We start from the raw sequence: 19,091 nt of genomic DNA, 5'->3' as shown, positions 1-19,091 counted from the left end.
CAGAGTCCTCTTACTAGACAGCTTTATTTTTACCATCTCTGCCCCAGTTATAGGTAGAAGCGCCCTCCAGTGGCCGATGCTTTGCTCAGCCACCGGCACCAGGAGTTCGGATTAAGATTTGAGCACCGCGCATGTGTAATTCTCACTTCACCGGCCGAGGCGGTCACTGCTGCGCCTGCGTCTAGGAACAAATGGGCGGGGAAGTTTCCGGAAGTCTCCCTTTGTGGAGGGGTGGGGTTGGGTGCTCTGCAGTCCTCCCAGGGCCGCTCTGACCTGCGTCTCTGCAACTTCTCGCCTCCTCTTTATTTTTTATCCCACAGCGGCTGCTAGGCCCCCTCCCTCTCGTCCTCCCCGCGTTCTTCCCTTGGCCGCTCTCGCCCGAGCGTCCCCTCGTCTCTCTGATCTGGCTCATCCGGCTCGGACGGGAGTCGCGGGTGGGTGAGCAAGCGAGTTCGTCTATGGGGTCCAGGCCTGAGCCCCAGAAGACTGACTCTGCCCCGGGCACCCGCTCGCGCCCCGCTTCTGGCTGGAGGGTTCTCTCCCGGAGGACCCTCCGGTCCAGGACGTGCCCGCATCCTTGATGTAGGCCCCCGCCGAACTGTACACCCCTTCGCCCACTGGGGACCCGAGTGGTCTATAAGGTCCGTTTCGGCCTGCAGCGGCCCGCGACTGTAACTGCTGGACATCGTTTATGGGGTCAGCTAGCCTATGGGGGCCCATGTCTACAAGAGACTCCCATGGCCCCTAAGGGTCTGCCCCGATCATAACAACCCCTATTACAGGGTTTTCCATGGGTCTGTAGGGCCCACCCCTCCATCTCCAGAGCCCGGCGACAACGGCTGTCTCAGCGGCTCCTGGACCCTGCTGGTCTACAAGGCTATGTCCCATCCATAGAGGTCGCATTTGCAGGGCTTCAAACGGGGTGGAAGGCCCTCTCCGGGGCTTTACGACCCGTCAGTACGGGAGGAGGCGGCGATGGCCCTGGGTCGGGCTCTGGCTGCGGCGCTAGCTGTATCATTGGCCGTGCTTGGGCCACTGTCTCCTGGAGCCCAGGCAGGGGACTGCAAGGGGCAGCGGCAAGTGCTGCGGGAGGCTCCAGGCTTCGTGACAGATGGTGCGGGCAACTACAGCGTCAATGGCAATTGCGAATGGCTCATCGAGGGTGAGTGGGGCCGCGTGGGTCACACACCCGCTGGTGCGCTAATTCATTCATTTGTGCCCTCATGCATCCACTGACCACGAACGGGTCCAGGCCCTTTGCTCTAAAATGCAGCCAACCTGGGCCCTGCCTTAGAAGGCCTTGAAGTCTGGTCGGGGAGTTGCAACCAGCCCCAGATGGACAATTACAAGCCACAGCATCAGTGCGGGCTGTTCAGAGTAATCCTTAGATACTTAGGGACTACTCTGGCGGTCCAGCAATGAAGACTCAGTGCTTCAACTGCAGGGCAGGGGACGTGAGTTCCATCTCTAATGGTGACTAGGATCCTGCATGCCGCTGGATGTGACCAAAAAAGTAAAAATAAATTAAAAAAATTTTTTTAAATCTTCATTTAAAAAGAAGTTGTTGGAAACTCAGGCTTTGAGCCCAGCCACCTGGCTTCAAATTTGCGTTCTGCTTCTTCCTAGCTTTGTGAATTTAGGCAGGTGGCTTCCTTTCTCTAAGATTTGGCTCTCCCTCCCTGCACGTGGTGATAGTAATAGTACTCGCCTCCTAGGCTATTGCAATTAATATTGCATAAATAATTAATTGCATAATTAAATTGCAATTTTGCATAATATTGCATAAATAAATAAATAATTAATGAGAGCAGGTACTTACTGTGCCGGGTACATAGTAAATATCCAATAAATGCTCTTAGGATTATTAGTGTTGTTCTTTTTAAAGTACTTCAACGAAAGCATTTTTTCAGTCATTCATGTACCAGGCATTGTCTTTGCCACTGGGATTCAGCAGAGAGACCCACAAGCCTCAACAATCCGTGATGACTTGGGGCTTGGAATCTAGTGGGGGAGACAAACATGTTAATAGTCCAACCTGGAGTGGTCGGGGATGTGATGGAGGAACCCCACGGACCTGGGGGTGCCCAGAGGAGGTAGCTGATCCTGTGGGGTGAGTGAGAGCAGAGAAGGCTTCCTGGAGGAGATGTCTGAGCTGAGGAGTAAAGACCTATGGGAATCAGCCAGGAGGAGGAGAAAAGCATTCCAGGAAGAGGGAATAGCCTGTGCAAAGGCCCGATCTTTACTGTTCTGGGCTCCCAGTCTAGTGGGGGAAACAAACCCACCCCTAGGGAGTGAGAACCTCAGAGATGGCATCTGACTCAGCCTGGGCTATGCCTGAGACCAGAGGTGTATGTAGGAGAGAGCGGAAGGGCATTCCAGGTAAGGAGAATAGCCCATGCAAAGGCCCGGAAATACGAGTGTATGATGCTTTTGTGTGTGTGAGTCGCTCAGTCGTGTCCTACTCTTTGCGACCCCAGGCTCCTCTGTCCGTGGAATTCTCCAGGCAAGACTACTGCAGTGGGTAGCTGTTCCCTTCTCCAGGGGAATCTTCCCGACCCAGGGATTGAACCCAGGTCTCCTGCATTGCAGGCAGATTATTTAAGAGATCTCTGTGTTAGGACAGAATCCAAGAAGACAGTGAGCCAGAGGCTGGAGGGTTGGGAGGAACTGAAAGGTGTAGGATGTGGTGATTTTGAGCTGTGCCCTGAGGACAATAAGGAGGTGGAGCAGCAATCTAAGGCAGTGGCTAGAGAAGTCCAGGAAGGCCTCCCTTGGCAGCAAATGAGGAGCTGGCCTCCAGGGAGAGGTGGGAGCCCCCCAGAGGAGATCCTGGGCAAAGACCAGAGGTGTGACAGGGCTGGGGTCATGCCAGACCTCCTTTTGCAGGCTTTGGAGCTTGGTCTTTGGGGACACAAGGCATCCATGGAAGGTTTTTGAACAGGGAAAGTCATGATTCAGTTTATGGTTTAGAAGGTCTCTATGAAAAAAAAAAAAAAAAAAGAAGAAGGTCTCTATGGCTGTTGTGTGGGCTATGGGTGAAGCGTGTTTCTTGGGGTTGAGTGTGTCTGTCCCCAATGTAGGGGCCATCCTCATCTAGGGGTTGAGAAGAGAATGGGAAATTTGTGTATGCACTGGGGATGTAAATTATTCTCTGGCTTTGAAGAGCTCCAGCCTTCTTGGGGATGGTAAGGCTAGACACAGACATTCATCCTCCAGTGTGCTCAGGGCTGAGACGGAAGGAGGTGCCTGGTTGGGTAGACGGGCCTAGAGGAGTGAAAAGACTCTGCTGGGAGTCACAGAGGGGCAGCCACTGAGCAGGGTTCTGAAACATGCACTGGAGTGTTGTTCAATCGCTAAGTCTGGTCTGACTCTCTGCAACCCCATGGACTGCAGCATGCCAGACTTCCCTGTCCATCATTGTCTCCTGGCGTTTGCTCACACTCATGTCCATTGAGTCCGTGGGTGCCATCCAACCATCTCATCCTCTGTCACCCCTGTCTCCTCCTGCCCTGAAGCTTTCCCAGCATCAGGGTCTTTTTCAGTGAGTCAGCTCTTCGGACTTGGTGGCCAAAGTATTGGAGCTTCCACTTCAGCATCAGTCCTTCCAATGAATATTCAGGGTTAGGAGTATACCGGGTGAAAAAAGCAAACAGCCCCATGAAGACAAAAGAAGGGCTGGTGGGGCTTTGCTTGTGGTCCAGCGGTTAAGTCTTCACTGCAGGGCACATGGGTTCGATCCGTAGTTGGGGAACTAAGATCCCATGTGCCGCCAGCAAAATAAAAGAGAGGACTGGTGAGTCTCAGAGCCATGTCTCAGCTCGTCTGATCTGGCCAAACTGTTGGCTGGGAAGAGCAAAGTGGGCCAGAAACAGGGGCGGAAAGGCCCTAAATATCACAATGAGCAGCTTGACTTTTCTCTGGGGATTGATGGGGGGCCAGAGGGGGATTTTGAGCAGGAGTGAGGTGTCGCTGTCAGGCTGGGTGAGGGGCAAACTGGAGACTTGGTGTGCTTGTCTTGTGGGAAAAGATGAGTTCTGAATTGGGGTAGGAACTAAGTGGGTGGAGAGGCATGGAGAATGCTGAGAAACGTGTGACGTTTCACCCCTAAGACCTGGGGAGAGGTTGGCTAGATGTTGGGGTCAGGAGGAGTCTGGGAGACTTCTGGATCCCTCCTTGAGGCCCTATGCTTCCCAGTGTCTGTCACCTCTAAGAACCAACATGTTCCCCCATCTATTAAAAAGGAAACAAATGATACACTTACTTTTCTTTTTTTTTTAACCATGTTCACACATCGTTGGGCCCAGTCCTCGTAAGGATTCATAACATCCTTATGAATAAGAGGCATTAAGCCTTTGAAAAGCAGGGGCATTTGGGCTCAGATCTCTGTCCAGCATGGTCTAGGGATTAGGCCTCTGTTGGATGGAAACAGAAGGACTTGGACTCAGGGAGGGACTTCAGGAAGGCAGATGGTGAGCCGGCGGCCCCCGGCAGACACTTGACAAAGATGTATTTGTTGTGATTCTAGGGACAGAGCTTTTATAGTGTGGTTGAGGCTGGTAAGATTCTGGGAGGTCTGGTTGCCCGGCCTGGCTGAATGGTTCTTCTGCATTCTCCAGACCACAGTTCTAGGTCTCTGTGTGATGTTCTTGGGGGCTCTGGTCAGAGCCAACAGGGGAGGTGTCAGCTTCAGTATTCTGTATGGTGTATTTCTTCCTTCCTTCATCCAGTATTTCCTTGCTCAGCACCAGGCCCTGGTGGGCAGAATCGGGGAGGGACCCCCAAGATGAGCAGGCCCAGGCCCCGTCCTGTGGGCCTCCTCGGTTGCAGGGGAGGCAGACATGGACACAGATGGTCCTGGTCCAGAGAAATGGAGGTTGTATTGGAAAGTGAGAACCTAGAGGGACCCCTCACCCAGCCAGGGGGCATCGGGGAAGGCTTCCTGAAGAAGCGGGGGAAGTGTGCTGGCAGGAAGGGAGAACGTGCTCAAGACAAAGAGAGGAGCTTGTGCAAAGGCCCAGCTCCTGATCGAACTGTAAGCCGTGGGGAGATGTGGGGCAGGTTGAGACTCCAAACCCCCAGTTAGGGAGCTAAACTTTTTCCTGGAGATGGTGGGGAATCACCGAGGGCTTCTGAGCAGGGGAGGGTAAGGACCAGAGGTGGAGCCAGGGGGATCCTTCAGGGAGTCATGTCAGGGGAAGACAGGAGGTGAGGAAGGAGGCCAGCGCTGGCATGTTGAAGTCACCATCTGGGATCGTCACACCAGCATTGGTGGGTGAGAATCATCCCCAAGTTACATCAAGGAAATTGAGGCCCCGAGAGCCCCAGGAACTGGTGAAGAGTGGATGGGCGCCTCCAGTGCACGGATGGGTGTAGTGAGGAGCATGGGAAAGGGGGCTAGTCCTCCAGCAGGTCCGAGCAGGGCTGGAACCCAGGTCTCCTAGTTGCCCCAGCCCACAAGACCACCCTGAGCCCCTAGTGAGAGACATGGAGTGAGAGAACCTTCTGGAACCAGACAGATAGCAAGAATGGTGACTTTGCCAGGAGTAGTGGCATTATGAAGTGTGAGGCCCTATCATAAATCAGCACTTAAGGCGCCTTATCCGTTATGGCCTCCTGTGTGGTCACAGTCATCTGAACAGTCCCCTGGGCCGGGCACTCAGGATGCTCCCTCACGGGCAGGCAGTTGATGGCAGCTGGCAGCTCAGCTGGGAATGACAGCTGGGATACCCACACATGGCCCCTCCACGTGATGCTGGCTTTTCATAGCATGATAGCTGGGTTCTGAGAAGGAGTATTCTGCAAGGCCCAGGTAAAAGTGGCAGCTGCCTCTGATCTAGCCTTGCAAGTCCCAGAGCCCCAGGTCTGCTGTTGTGTATTGGCCAAGCTAGTCTCTTCCCAGATACAAGGGGTCAGGAATCAGCCCTTGTCTCTCTCTCTCTTTTAATTTTAAAAAATTTACTTATTTATTGGTTGCACTGGGTGTTCGTTGCTATGCATGGGCTTTCTCTGGTTTCGGCAAGTGGGGGCTTCTCTAGTTATGACGTGTGGGCTTCTCATTGCGGTGACTTGTTGTGTAGCACGGGCTCCAGAGCACAGGCTCAGTTGCTCCGCAGCACATGGAATCTTCCAAGACCAGGGATTGAACTTGTGTCCCCTGCATTGGCAGGTGGATTCTTATCCACTGTACCACTGGCGAAGTCCAGCCTTCATCTCTCGATGGGAGGAGTGAGCAAGAAGTTTGAATCGACCACAGTGATCACATCCCCATTTTACAGATGAAGAAACAGATCTAGAGAGGTCTGGTGACTTTCCCGATGTCACACAACTTAACTAGTGGCTAGTAAGTGGCAGAGCTAAGATTTGAGCCCAGACAGTCTGGCTTCAGAGGCTGTGGCCTTGGCTAGTACAGTACACAGAGAGAAGAGACTCTGGGTCAGGGCAGAGAGCTGTGGTGCACCAACTTTCGGTCTTTGCCCAGGGGGAAGAAATAGGCCTCTTCTCTTAGAGCTTGGAACACAAGACACCCACAAAGGCCCTTTTCCATCTGGGAGTTTGCCTCTCTGCTCGGGCGTGGACCCTGACCTTCAGGCTTAGGTGTGTCCAAGGCTCAAGAATAAATGGGAGCAGTTCTTTGTGACCACTGGAATGGGGTTCCTCTCTGCACTCCAATTTTCCGAATTTCTGAATGATAGCGGGTGTTCGGCCTGATCTTAGGAGCCCTTCCCAGGGCTGATACTGTCCTTTCTTCTTTGAGCTTCTGTCCCTCTTGCTGTTGCAGCCCCATCCTCCCTGGGCTGGGAGCCTGGGAGCCCCTTGAAGGCAAAGCCCAGGCCTGACTCATCTTGGGGCCCCAGCATTGTGAGGAGCAGGGCTTGGTGTTTGTGGGTGGGCTGCGTGGAGGTGGGAAGGGGAGGTCCACGTCTGAGCCCAGCCTCCCTATTCTCACCGCTCAGCCCCGAGCTCCCAGCACCGGATCCTCCTGGACTTCCTTTTCCTGGACACAGAATGCACTTATGACTACCTGTTCGTGTATGACGGTGACTCCCCCCGCGGGCCCCTGCTGGCCAGTCTGAGTGGGAGCACACGGCCTCCGCCCATCGAGGCTTCCTCGGGCAAGGTTGGTGGGGCTGGGCTGCGGGGCCGTGGCTGGAGGAGCCAAGTGAGTGCGTAGGACATGGGGGTAGACACACAGAGGGAAACACGAGGCCGGGGCACTCGACATCCATCGGAAGGATACGGGGACAAAGAAAGGTGGAGAGAGACAAAGACAGGAGATGGGGCGCCGCAGGGTAGGGGGCGCAGGAGCAGACCCTGCTCCATGCCACCCCAGAGCCCCGTACCCCGTGCCTGCAGATGCTGCTGCACCTCTTCAGCGATGCCAACTACAACCTGCTGGGCTTCAACGCCTCCTTCCGCTTCTCCCTGTGCCCGGGCGGCTGCCGCAGCCATGGGCAATGCCGGCCCCCAGGGGTGTGTGTCTGTGAGCCGGGCTGGGGGGGCCCCGACTGCAGCCTGCAGGAGTGCTCAGCCTACTGCGGCAGCCATGGCACCTGCGCCTCGGTGAGCCTGTCCCCCCATATCCCCCTGGACCCCGGCCTGTGGTCACACCTCCCACCCCCACCTCCTGGCTCTGACTCTGCCCCTGCCTGAGACAGCCCCTGCCAGCCTGCCCTCTCCCGTGACGCTGACCGCCACCCCCCCACCCTACCCTGGGACCCTGCTCCGTCCTACAGAACTCCCCTCTCCGTCCACACCCCACTCCCCACCTGCGACTCCATCCCACTCCACCAGGGGGCCCCTCCTCAGCTTGAACCCACTCCCAGCCTCACCTGTAACCCACCTGTCACCTGTGAACCTGGCTTCCTTCCTCTCGCCAGGCCCGACTCCACCCTCCCACCCCTCCACTCTGTCTGGCTTGGGCCCCCAGCTGTGACTTCTGACTACCCCCACCCCAAGTCTTTATTGAATTTATTACAATATTGCTTGTTTCATGTTTTGGTTTTTTGGCTGCAAGGCACCCCTGCATTGGAAGGTGAAATCTTAACCACTAGGCTGCCAGGGAAATCCCATGATTTCTGACCTTTGACCACTGACCCGGGGCCTAAGCCGTGCATGTCCAGCTCTGGGACTGGATCAGCCTTGAGCCCTCTCTGCCTTGACCTCCCCGGACTTGAGTTCTTCCAGCCCAGGCCGACCCTGACCTCACCGCCGTCTTCTTTTTCTCCAACCCGTCTGTCTGTCTGTCCTCGTTTTTCTTTCCGGGTCTTTTTCCTTTTCCTTTCTCTGCTGGTCTGACTTCTTCTCTCCACTCCTCTGCCTCCCTCTGGTTGTGTCTCTGTGTCCGTCTCTTCCTCTGTCTGCTGCCCTGTCTTGCTCCTGTCTCTCTCCTTGCCTCTCGGTTTTTCCATCTTCCCCTTTCGTGTTCATCTCTTTCCTTCTCACTTTGTGCTCTGCCTGTCTCACTCTGGCTCTTGTCTCTGTTCCCTGCCTGTCTGTCTGTCCCTGCCTGTGTGTTCCCTTCCCCCCAGCCCCTGGGACCGTGCCGCTGTGAGCCTGGTTTCCTGGGACGTGCCTGTGACCTGCACCTGTGGGAGAACCAGGGGGCTGGCTGGTGGCACAACGTGAGTGCCGGGGACCCCGCCTTCTCTGCCCGTATCGGGGCAGCCGGGGCCTTCCTGTCCCCACTGGGGCTGCTGGCTGTTTTCGGAGGTGAGCAGATGGCATGTGATCTGAGTCTGGGATCTGGAGGCCTGGCAGCCTGTAGCCAGGGCCTGACACTGTCCTCCTCTCCACAGGCCAGGACCTCAACCGCGCGCTGGGGGACCTCGTCCTGTACAACTTCTCTGCCAACACCTGGGAGCGCTGGGACCTGAGCCCTGCCCCGGTACGGACCCCACCTCTGCCCCGCCAGGGGCACCTGTCCCCTCTGCCGGAGCCAGCCAGGGCGTCCCAGGTGCTGTTGTTCAGTCGCACAGTCGTGTCTGACTCTTTGCGACCCCAGGGACTGCAGCACGCCAGGCTTCCCCGTCCTTCGTTATCTCCCCAAATTGGCTTGAACTTAAACCCACTGAGTCGATGGCACTCCAGAGTGACTCTGTTACCCCGCACACCCCCAGCCCCTGCAGCTTTATGCAGGGTCACCGGCCCCTCCCACTTGTGCTTTTCTCTCTTCTTCCTTTATCTTCCTTTCTGCATGTTACCTCTCTGCGTGTCTCCTGTCTCGCTCGGTTCATCTTTCTGTTTTTTGTCTTTGACTCTGAGTCGTCTGCTCTTTTGGTCTCTGCGTCTCGCTCTCTGGGTTGTATCTCTGACTCTCTCTCTTGGTCTCTGTCATTCCTCCCTGACTGCTCCTCTTCCTGTGTTTCTCTGCCACACTCTCTTTGTGTTCGCACGTGTCTGTCTCTCGGGGTCTCTCTTCTTTTCTCTCTTGGCACGTGTCCGTCTCTCTCTCTTCCTCTATAGCATCTTCTGTCTTGTCTCTCCGTCCTGCTGTGTCTCGGCATCTCTGTCTGTCTGGCTGTCCTTGTCATTCTGGGTGGCACCACCTGTTTCCCTCTCCATCTCTGCATCCTGGTCTCTTCCTCACAGGCTGCCCGTCACTCCCACGTGGCTGTGGCTTGGGCTGGCTCCCTGGTGCTGATGGGCGGTGAGCTGGCTGATGGCACCCTCACCAGCGACATCTGGGCCTTTAGCCCGATGGGTGGCGGCCGCTGGGAGCTTCTGGCACCACCTGCCTCCAGTCCCTCGGGGCCGCCCGGCCTGGCAGGTCATGCAGCAGCCCTCGTGGACAACACATGGCTCTATGTGTCTGGTGGCCGCACCCAGCACGACCTCTTCTCCTCCGGCCTCTTCCGTTTCCGCCTCGACGGCACCAGTGGGGGCTATTGGGAGCAGGTGATGCCAGCAGGTGGGCGGCCCCCTGCCGCCACCGGCCATTCCATGGTGTTCCATGCCCCCTCCCGTGCCCTGCTGGTTCACGGTGGACACCGGCCCTCCACTGCCCGGTGAGTGACCTGCCCTCCACCCCCGCCTTGCAGAGCTGAACCTGGGCCAACACCCCAGGCCTTTAGGCTCTAGTGGTCTTCGCCCACTGATAGACTCCTGAGGTCACTCAGCCACCCCTTCCTTTCTTCCTTCACTCATTCATTTGCTCAGCCACTCACCCATTCTCTACTCTGTCATCCAATCTCTTGGTCACATGCTTCCCCACGCACGCCCACTTGCCGATCCATCCGCCTCACCTCTGCTTGGTGTCCAGCCCTGGCTAGATTATGCAGGGAACCCAGAGATCTGTCGGACTTGGGTCCTGCCTGTGAGTTGCTGCTAGTTCCAAGAGGATAAATATCCAGTAAAGCCAGTCTCAACCCTGGGGGATCATGACTCCTAAGAGCCCAGAGGAGGGAGAGGTCCTTCCTGCCCTGAGCCCCTCTCCCACCCGTCCCCGACAGATTCTCTGTGCGGGTGAACTCCACCGAGCTCTTCCATGTGGATCGGCGCGTGTGGACCACCCTGAAGGGCCGGGAGGGACTTCATGGCCCACGGGAGCGAGCCTTCCACACGGCCAGCGTCCTGGGCAACTACATGCTGGTCTATGGTGAGGAGGCTCCCCGTCCCCGCCCGCCTGCCAAGGGCCTGCGTCTGAGCTGAGACCCCCTGCATGGATGCCCTCACCTCCCCTAGGCTGGCCAGCTGTGCCCCTCTCCTCCTTCCCCAGGGGGCAACGTGCACACCCACTACCAGGAGGAAAAGTGCTATGAAGACGGCATCTTCTTCTACCACCTGGGCTGCCATCAGTGGGTGTCAGGGGCCGAGCTTGCCCCTCCAGGAACTCCAGAGGGTGAGTGGCCCCTCTGTTTCTGTCAGGGGCTCCTGAAGGTCACTCATGCCCCCACAGTGATGTGGGACTTTGGGCAGAAACCGCCAGGTCCTGTTTGGAGCTGGCCTCAGGAGGCATGGCTGCACTGGAGGCAGGACCAGGGCGTTGTTGCTGTGGAGATGGGAGACATATTCAGTAGCATCAGATCTGGGCTGCAATTGAGGTTTTGCCAGTTTTCAGCCGTCCCAGGGAACTGCCTCCAAAGAAGCGCCTTTCTCAAGATCAGACAGTGGGAAAATGCTGAAGCGGAATGGCCATTCCTCAACAACTTTTTGTATAAAAGCCATCATTTAATCTCTTGTACCTCAGCTTCCCCCTCTGTAAACTGTAATAACACTTAAACCTCTGGGACGTGGTGAGAATAAATTGATAAAGTGAAGAACAGGTGAGCACCGTCCAGGAAGGGCCCAACACACCGTCCTAAGAGTGCAGGGCCAGAGGGCTCACCTGGAGGGCGCATGGAGAAGCCTTGTAAGCTCAGGAGATCAGGGGCAGCTTTGCAAATGGGAAGAAAGTCACAGGCCCTCTCCTCGGAAAGACACTTGTGTGCACAAGCCAGGCATATCCTTTCAGCGGGCTCTGGACTTCCCAGAGGCCCATCTGTTCTCCCCACCCTATTGAATAGAAGGGTGGGGACAAAGGACAAGCATAAGAGAAGGGACAGTAACATTTAAGGCGTGGGCAGGAGGAAGGGTCCCTAAGGAACTGTTTGACCATCAGAGATAAAGCCTTGGCCTAGCATTGGAGGCCTCCGATCCCAGCCCTGCTTTAGGCTCGCTCACTGGATAGCCCAGAGTGTGAGGCTTCTGGAGGCCTCTTCTTTCTTTGTAGATTTTGATCCCTGGGCCAGGTCCCCTGAACTTACAGAGCAAATAGGTAAGAGAGTGAGGGAGTCACCAATCCCTGACCTCTTACCCTTCGGTCAGGACTCTTGGTTGTAAGCGACAGAAAGCCCACTGCTTAAGCAAAAAGAAGAGTGTCTTGACTCCCTTGAGTGAAAACCGGCTGCAGGCTGGCCTGGATCCAGGTGCGCGTGTGATGGCCTCAGCCATGTCTCTCCAGTTCTCAGCCCGGTTTCCTTCAGGCTCTGGCAGGTTTGCTCTTGTAGATGGTCACCAGCCGTGCTGTGATTATATTCGCCCCCCTTAAAATGCCGGGAGAGAGGGGACAGACGTTTACCAATGGCTGAGTCATATTGGTTTATGGCAGAAACCAACACAATATTGTAAAGCAATTATCCTTTAATTAAAAATAAAATAAAGTTTTAAAAAATGCCTGGGAAAAAGACAGTGTCTTTTCCCCAAGAATAGTAGGAATTACGTTACCTCCCTGAACTAGTCACTGACTCTTATCAGCCTGAGCTCAAGCCCCACTGCTGCCAGAGTCCAGGCCAGCTCGACTTGAGCCTTGGGGAGTGTGAGTGGGAGGGTTGGTTTCCCAGAGGAAATGCAGAGGCTGTCCCTGGAGGGAGGCGGGTGTCGGGACAGATGTGAGCCACGGAGCCCACCTCAGCTCCCCGAGGGCAAGGTTCCGTTTACAGAGGAGGAAACCAGGACTCAGAAAAATCTAGTCTCTTGCCCAAGGTCACACAACTAGTCAGCAGTTGATCTGTGATTTGAAAGCAAGGAATTGGTAGACCCAGGATTTGAACCCAAGTCCTGATCCCAGAGAGATGCTCTGTCTGAAAGATGACTCGGGCAGCGGTGTGGGAGCTCCAGGAGGTGAGAGAACTTGGGCCAGAGCAGGGCCAGGCAGGCTGGGAGTGTCGCATTGGACAAGTGGAGTCGAAGCGTGGGGGGGTCAAGGGTGGTCCTCTAGGTGGGTAACCATGAAGGTGAGAGGGGGAGTTGGGGGGGTGGTCTCATGTCCTTGAGGGGTCTGTATTCTCCTAGGCCGAGCAGCGCCTCCTAGTGGCCGGTACTCACACGTGGCGGCTGTGCTTGGCGGCAGTGTCCTGTTGGTGGCCGGGGGGTACAGTGGCCGGCCTCGTGGGGACTTGATGGCCTACAAAGTGCCCCCCTTTGTATTCCAGGCGCCTGCTCCAGACGTGAGCACTGGGGTGACCGGGAGAGGGTGGCTGGGGAGGAGGTGGCCTGGTTCCCATGGTTAAGGGAAGTTGTGGGCAGAGGGTCCCTGGGAGAAAGGGAAGAGATCCGGAGGGCTGTGATAGGAGGGAGGTCAGACCCCAGGTCCAGGGGAAGAGGAATGGTGATCCCTGGGGCTGAGGGCAGAGGAGCAGTGGTCCCTGGGGCTGCGGAGAAGTGGACGGGGGTCCTCAGTGATCTGAGCAGTTGGGGTCCCCTGGGGCCATCAGGGTGAGTGAGGGTGTGGGAGCAGGCGCCAGGTCTGAGCATCCTCTCCTCCCTGCCCACCTCTCTGCAGTACCACTTGGACTATTGCTCCATGTACACGGACCACAGCGTCTGCTCCCGAGACCCCGAATGCAGTTGGTGTCAGGGGGCCTGTCAAGCCGCCCCGCCTCCTGGGACTCCCTTGGGGGCTGTGAGTGACTGTCCTCATCCTCTGTCCCCTAGCACAAGACCTGGTCCTCAGTGTCGTCTTCTGCCTAAACCAAGTCGAGACGGACTTTGCTGCACTTGGGAGACTCATTTTCACTCTTGAGATGGGCATTCCTGACCCTTCACCCTCTTCCCCATCCTTTTGTACTTCTGATCTGTCCCTAGATCCCCCACCCCGTCCTCTTGATCTTTTTGGTTCCAACTCGGCTCTCAGTCCCTTTCTTCAGTTTCCTGACCTTTCTGCCCCAAGACTCCTGAATCCCAGGTCCCTTAAGCTCCCGTGGGTGGTGACTGCCATGTGTCCCTTCTCTGCAGTGTCCGGCTGCCAGCTGCCTGGGCCTGAGCCGTCTCCTGGGTGACTGCCAGGCCTGCCTGGCGTTCAGCAGCAGTGCGGCTCCCCCCCAGGGGCCCGGCGCCCTGGGCTGGTGCGTGCACAATGAGAGCTGCCTCCCTCGGCCTGGTGAGTGTCCAGTAGCAGCGTTGGCGGGGTGGGTGGTGGGGGGCGGCCCAGCCACCGCACACCGACTTCCCTCTCCTGACCCTCCTGTCCCTACAGAGCAGGCCCGCTGCCGCGGGGAGCAGATCTCCGGCACCGTGGGCTGGTGGGGGCCCGCTCCTGTCTTTGTGACCTCCCTGGAGGCCTGTGTCACCCAGAGCTTCCTGCCTGGCCTGCACCTGCTCACCTTCCAGCAGCCACCCAACGCCTCCCAGCCTGACAAGGTGGGGAAGCCAGGGTGAGGAGCCCAGCATGGAGTGTCGAAGGGCCTGGTCTTAAGATTTCTCCTTTTTTCAAATGGATCTTTTTAAAAAAAACTTTTAAAATTTGTTTATTTATCTTTGGCTTTGGCTGTGCTGGGTCTTCATCGCTGCGTAGGCGTTTCTCTAGTTGCAGAGGGCAGAGGCTGCTCTCTAGATTCGGTGCACAGGCTTTTGTCACTGTGGTGGCTTCTCTTGTGGGGAGGACGGGCTCCTGGGTGTGTGGGCTTCGGTAGTTGCAGCATGCAGGCTCAGCAGTTGTAGCTCTCAGGGTCTAGAGCACAGGCTCAATAGTTGTGGCACAGGGGCTTATTTGCTCCATGGCATGTGGGATCTTCCCGGACCAGGGATTGAACTTGTGTCTCCTGCATTGGCAAGGTGGATTCTTTACCACTGAGCCACCAGGGAAGCCCTCACATGGACCTTTATCACTCTTGTGTTTACCCCTTAAGTCTTCACATTCAAGGATCTGATTTTCCTTATTGACTTAAAATTTTTTTTTTCTGAAAAACTGTGGTGAGATAACACACAACATAAAATTTACCCTGGTGATATTTAGCGCGTTCACGATACAGAGCAACAGTCACCACACTCTAGTTCGAAAATATTTTTATCACCCCAAGGGGAAGCCCCAGATCCATTAAGGCGCCACTCTCCGCTCCTCCCTCCCTTTGGCCTCTGGCAACCACTGACCAAATCCACTGTATCTGGATTTGTTAACCCTGAATAGGTCGTACGATGGAATCATGTAATACATGGCCTTTTGTGTGTGGCTTCATCCACTCAGCAAACGTTTTCGAGGCGCATCCGTGTAGTGGCACGTGTCAGAGCTTCATTCCTTTGCTAAAAAATCATTTGTTTGTTGTGCTGGGTCTTCGTTGCTATGGTGGGCTCTCTGCAGTTGCAGTGAGGGGGACAGTCTTTGTTGCATTGCACGGGGGTCTCATTGCAGTGGCTTCTCTTGTTGCAGAGCACAGACTCGTGCACGGGGCTCAGTAGCGTGGCACATTTGGATTTCTAATCTATCCTTCCACAGTTTACCTATTCAAATATGAGTAAATTGATATTTAATTATTTTTGTTTCTTGCGGAAAAAGTAACATGCCGTCTACACTGTACTGCCGCTTTCCTTTTTTTCTTGGTGTATCCTGGCAAGCTTCCCATAGCAGAACTTGGGAAACACTCTCTCTCTTTTTTTAACAGCTTCATAATATTCCATTTGCATTTGAATGCCGTAGTGTTCTAGTTTATTTAAACAGTCTCCCATGGGCTTTTCCAGGTGGCCTAGTGATAAAGAATCTGCCTGCCAGTGCAGGAGACATAAGAGATACTGGTTTGATCCCTGGATTGGGAAGTTCCCCTGGAGGAGGGCATGGCAACCCACTCCAGTATTCTTGCCTAGAGAATCCCATGGACAGAGGAGCCTGTTGGGCTATGGTTCATAGGGTTGTAAAGAGTCAGGCACAACTGAAGCAACTTAGTATGCACGAACCCATGATGAATACTTGGGTTGTTCCCCCTTTCACAATTATAAAAACACATACTAGCAGTAAATCATGTAATACATCCGTTGCTCTCAATGTTGGATCTGGACTCCTTTTTTTTATCTTTTTAACTTATAACTTACATACTGGTTCATTTTACAACAAAGAGCAGGATACATAGGGTGAGGTCCTGAAGGGATCTCATCTTCTGTCCCCACAGAGTTGGGGTGAGACATCTTCCTGGAACATGAATGTGTTCACTAACCTGTAACCTGGAAGTTTTCCAAACCCCCTAGTTAAGGGAGCTGGACTCTTAAGGGCTTAAGTGGAAAGATAGGATGTTGAGGAAGAAGCTGCTGAGAGGTCCAGGGCCCTGGAGTTTAATGAGAGGTGGAGATGAGCAGGGCCTGGGACCCTGCTGTCTGCTATCCGAGTTGGAGCCCAGCTCCCTTCCTAGAGTGATGATGGGTGAGCTGTCTGTCACCCCTGCACCCCTAATCCTGGCCTCAGACTCCCATTTAGTAAAACAGAGGAGGAGATTAGGTTGCTTGGTCTCTTCGGTTCGGCTGTGGCTGGAGAGGCCTGAGACGCACGGGGCCGGGCAGAGAGGTCCTCAAGCTCGCCTCCCCTGCTTGGCCGGCACAGGTCTTGATCGTCCGCAGCACGACCATCACCCTGACGCCGAGCTCAGAGACCGACGTGTCCCTGGTCTACCGTGGCTTCATCCACCCGCTGCTGCCGGGAGGCCCTGGGGGGTCTGGGGCTGAGGATGTGGCCGTGTGGGCCCGGGCCCAGCGCCTGCATGTGCTGGCCCGGATGGCCCGGGGCCCGGACACAGAAAACATGGTAAGAATGCCTGGGACACTCAGCAGGCTATTTGCGATAAATACAGGGGGCATAGGTGTGTGGCGGGGAGTCGTACTGGGGAGAATCTGGAGGCCTGGGATATATCCTTAGTGGAGGGGGGGCCTGGGGGGGTCTTCATTTGAACAGAATTGGAGGGGAATTTTGAAAAAAGTGGAAGCTCTCAGTTACCAGGTCAGACTCCCCTGAGGAGAAGGTGGGTCACTGGGAGGTTTGGGGGTGCTGGGAGGTTCTTAGGGTCTAAGGAATTCAGGCCCTCCTCTTCCCTGGAGGGGGTGGGTGCTTGGTGGGTTTGGGGCTCTTGGGGATTTCAGGAGCCAGAGTGTGGGTGGCATGTTCAGGGGCCTCATCTGTCCCCCAGGAGGAGGTGGGGCGCTGGGTGGCACAGCAGGAGAAGGAGACGAGGCGGCTGCAGCGCCCAGGGTCAGCTCGCCTCTTCCCACTGCCCGGCCGGGGCCACAAGTATGCAGTAGAGATCCGGGGCCAGCTCAATGGCTCAGCAGGCCCCGGGCACAGTGAGCTCACCCTGCTGTGGGACCGGACTGGCGTGCCAGGTGGCAGCGTAAGTACCCAGACGCCCTGGACTTGCTGAACCCAGGGCCATGAATTAACTCCCTTGACCCTCACCTCTTACTTGTTGACTCCTGAACTCTGGGCCTTACCTTGAACCTCCCAGACCCCAGCATCTGACCGCCAGAGTCTGACCCCTCCCCACATCTCCGAGGCCTCCCACCCTGACCTCGCTGACCCTGACTTCTGCCCTCCCTACTTTGACCTCTGATCTCTAGATTCTCTCAAACCCCGATCCCCTTTAGTCTCCCAGTGTCCTAGATCCTGACTTTTTGCATGCCCAAATTCTCAGCCTTGTCTCCAAACCCTTAAGTCTTTGGCTCCAAACACTGATCCCTGTCCCAAACCTTGACCTGGAGCATGGAGCCCTCACCCTCCTCTGACACCCTCACCCCTAGGAGATCTCCTTCTTCTTCCTGGAGCCCTACCGCTCGTCGGCCTGCGCCTCCTACTCCTCCTGCCTGGGCTGCCTGGCAGACCAGGGCTGCGGCTGGTGCCTGGCCAGCGCCACCTGCCACCTGCGCCAGAGCGGCGCCCACTGTGGGGACGCTGGGGCCGGCGGGTCCCTGCTCGTGCTGGTACCTGCCCTCTGCCCGCTCTGCGAGGAGCATCGCGACTGCCATGCCTGCACCCAGGTGTGCACCAGGCTGCAGCGGGGAGGTCTTGGAGCGGAGTTGGCCAGAGCAGGCGACTCAGCCCTGGGGGGAGGGTCCCCAGGACTGGCTGAGGGACCCTGGGTAGTGGTGAGGGCAGACAGCTGGGGCGCTTGTTGTTAGCAGGTGAGAGTCAGGTGGGAGAGGGGCTGGAGAGCGGGCTTGACATAGGCATGACTCTGCACGTGGCAGGGACCGGAGAACGGAGCTGGACATCTCTGCACCAGAGGGGCGTTATCCGCTTGGACAGCAGAGCCCGAGAGCAGGTCTTCAGGCCTGCTGGCTCCAGAAGTTCAAGCCACGTAGTCAGCCATTCACCTCCTTCCGTTCTACGTCCTCATTTTCCCTGGAAGTTCATTCCTTGGGAGGGTCAAGGGAGCCTCAAGGGCTCCAGACTTTCATCTCCCACCCCCACCCCGGGCACTCGAGTCCCAAGGGGAAGGAGAACACCTTCCTGTGCCTACCACACTGCCATCCCTCAGCTCAACAGAGATTGCCAAAGAGCCTTTCCTGTGCTTTTGTTGGGGCTGGTGCCAGCTCCTGGACCAGTGAGGCTGGGGGGAGGGAGGGTGACCTCCTGCCCATCTCTGGATCCTGGGGATTGGGTCAGCCCCACCTGGACCACACAAAGTGGCGCTACTGCCCCCAAAGCGAGCAGTGTGGGTCAGGCAGAACCCGTGGATCTCCCTGGCTACAGGAGGGAGGCGGGCTTGGACCAGGGATCTGTGAGCCGGTGCTGGGGGCCTGGCGCCAGGAGGCCCAGGGGAAGCTTCAGCTGGGCTCTTCCTCTTCCGTCCTCCCAGGACCCCTTCTGTGAGTGGCATCAGAGCACCAGCCGCAAGGGGGACGCGGCGTGCAGTCGGCGCGGCCGGGGTCGGGGCGCCCTGAAGAGTCTGGAAGAGTGCCCCCCACTCTGCAGCCAGTGAGCGCCACTGGACCCAGGGAGAGGGCGTGTGAGGGTGTGGGGGGGGCCGGGCCGCGCCCTGACCCAGTGCCCCCGTGCCCTGCCTGCCCCCAGGCGCCTGACCTGTGACGACTGCCTGGCCAACTCGAGCCAGTGCGCCTGGTGCCAGTCCACCCGCACCTGCTTCCTGTTCGCCGCCTACCTGGCCCGGTACCCGCACGGGGGCTGCCGAGGCTGGGACGACAGGTGCGGGCCGGCGGCAGAGGCGGGGAAGGGGAGGGTGGAGGTGGGGCGGGGCGGGGGTGGCTCGGGAGGCCTCACACCCGCCTCCCCGCAGCGTGCACTCGGAGCCTCGGTGCCGGAGCTGTGACCGCTTCCCGAGCTGTCACGAGTGTCTGCAGAGCCACGAGTGTGGCTGGTGTGGAAACGAGGACAACCCCACGCTGGGCCGGTGAGGGGGCGGGGC

General features: G+C 56.7%; 1 protein-coding gene across 3 annotated transcripts in view; it reads left to right on the top strand.

Annotated features, from left to right (window-relative positions):
* Window positions 1-229: 229 nt before the first annotated feature.
* Window positions 230-19,091, top strand: part of MEGF8 (multiple EGF like domains 8) — a 44,516-nt gene continuing 25,654 nt past the window's right edge. The window contains exons 1-19 of one of the 3 annotated variants that reach the window (XM_055551943.1): window positions 1,030-1,162; window positions 6,167-6,297; window positions 6,954-7,117; window positions 7,354-7,560; window positions 8,529-8,709; window positions 8,796-8,884; window positions 9,589-10,004; window positions 10,449-10,594; window positions 10,715-10,837; window positions 12,769-12,923; window positions 13,259-13,378; window positions 13,711-13,855; window positions 13,952-14,115; window positions 16,280-16,480; window positions 16,860-17,060; window positions 17,467-17,703; window positions 18,525-18,643; window positions 18,740-18,871; window positions 18,963-19,076. In XM_055551943.1, the coding sequence (XP_055407918.1) occupies window positions 7,354-7,560; window positions 8,529-8,709; window positions 8,796-8,884; window positions 9,589-10,004; window positions 10,449-10,594; window positions 10,715-10,837; window positions 12,769-12,923; window positions 13,259-13,378; window positions 13,711-13,855; window positions 13,952-14,115; window positions 16,280-16,480; window positions 16,860-17,060; window positions 17,467-17,703; window positions 18,525-18,643; window positions 18,740-18,871; window positions 18,963-19,076 (2,750 nt within the window). In that variant the 5' untranslated portion in view covers window positions 1,030-1,162; window positions 6,167-6,297; window positions 6,954-7,117. Of the gene's footprint in view, window positions 1,163-6,166; window positions 6,298-6,953; window positions 7,118-7,353; window positions 7,561-8,528; window positions 8,710-8,795; window positions 8,885-9,588; window positions 10,005-10,448; window positions 10,595-10,714; window positions 10,838-12,768; window positions 12,924-13,258; window positions 13,379-13,710; window positions 13,856-13,951; window positions 14,116-16,279; window positions 16,481-16,859; window positions 17,061-17,466; window positions 17,704-18,524; window positions 18,644-18,739; window positions 18,872-18,962; window positions 19,077-19,091 lie in introns of all 3 variants that reach the window. The other 2 variants (XM_055551940.1, XM_055551941.1) reach the window with 2 other exon arrangements.

Source organism: Bubalus kerabau, chromosome 17 (assembly GCF_029407905.1).
Source record: "Bubalus kerabau isolate K-KA32 ecotype Philippines breed swamp buffalo chromosome 17, PCC_UOA_SB_1v2, whole genome shotgun sequence".
Taxonomy (NCBI): Eukaryota; Metazoa; Chordata; class Mammalia; order Artiodactyla; family Bovidae; genus Bubalus; species Bubalus kerabau.
This window is presented reverse-complemented; position numbering and strand designations above follow the sequence as displayed.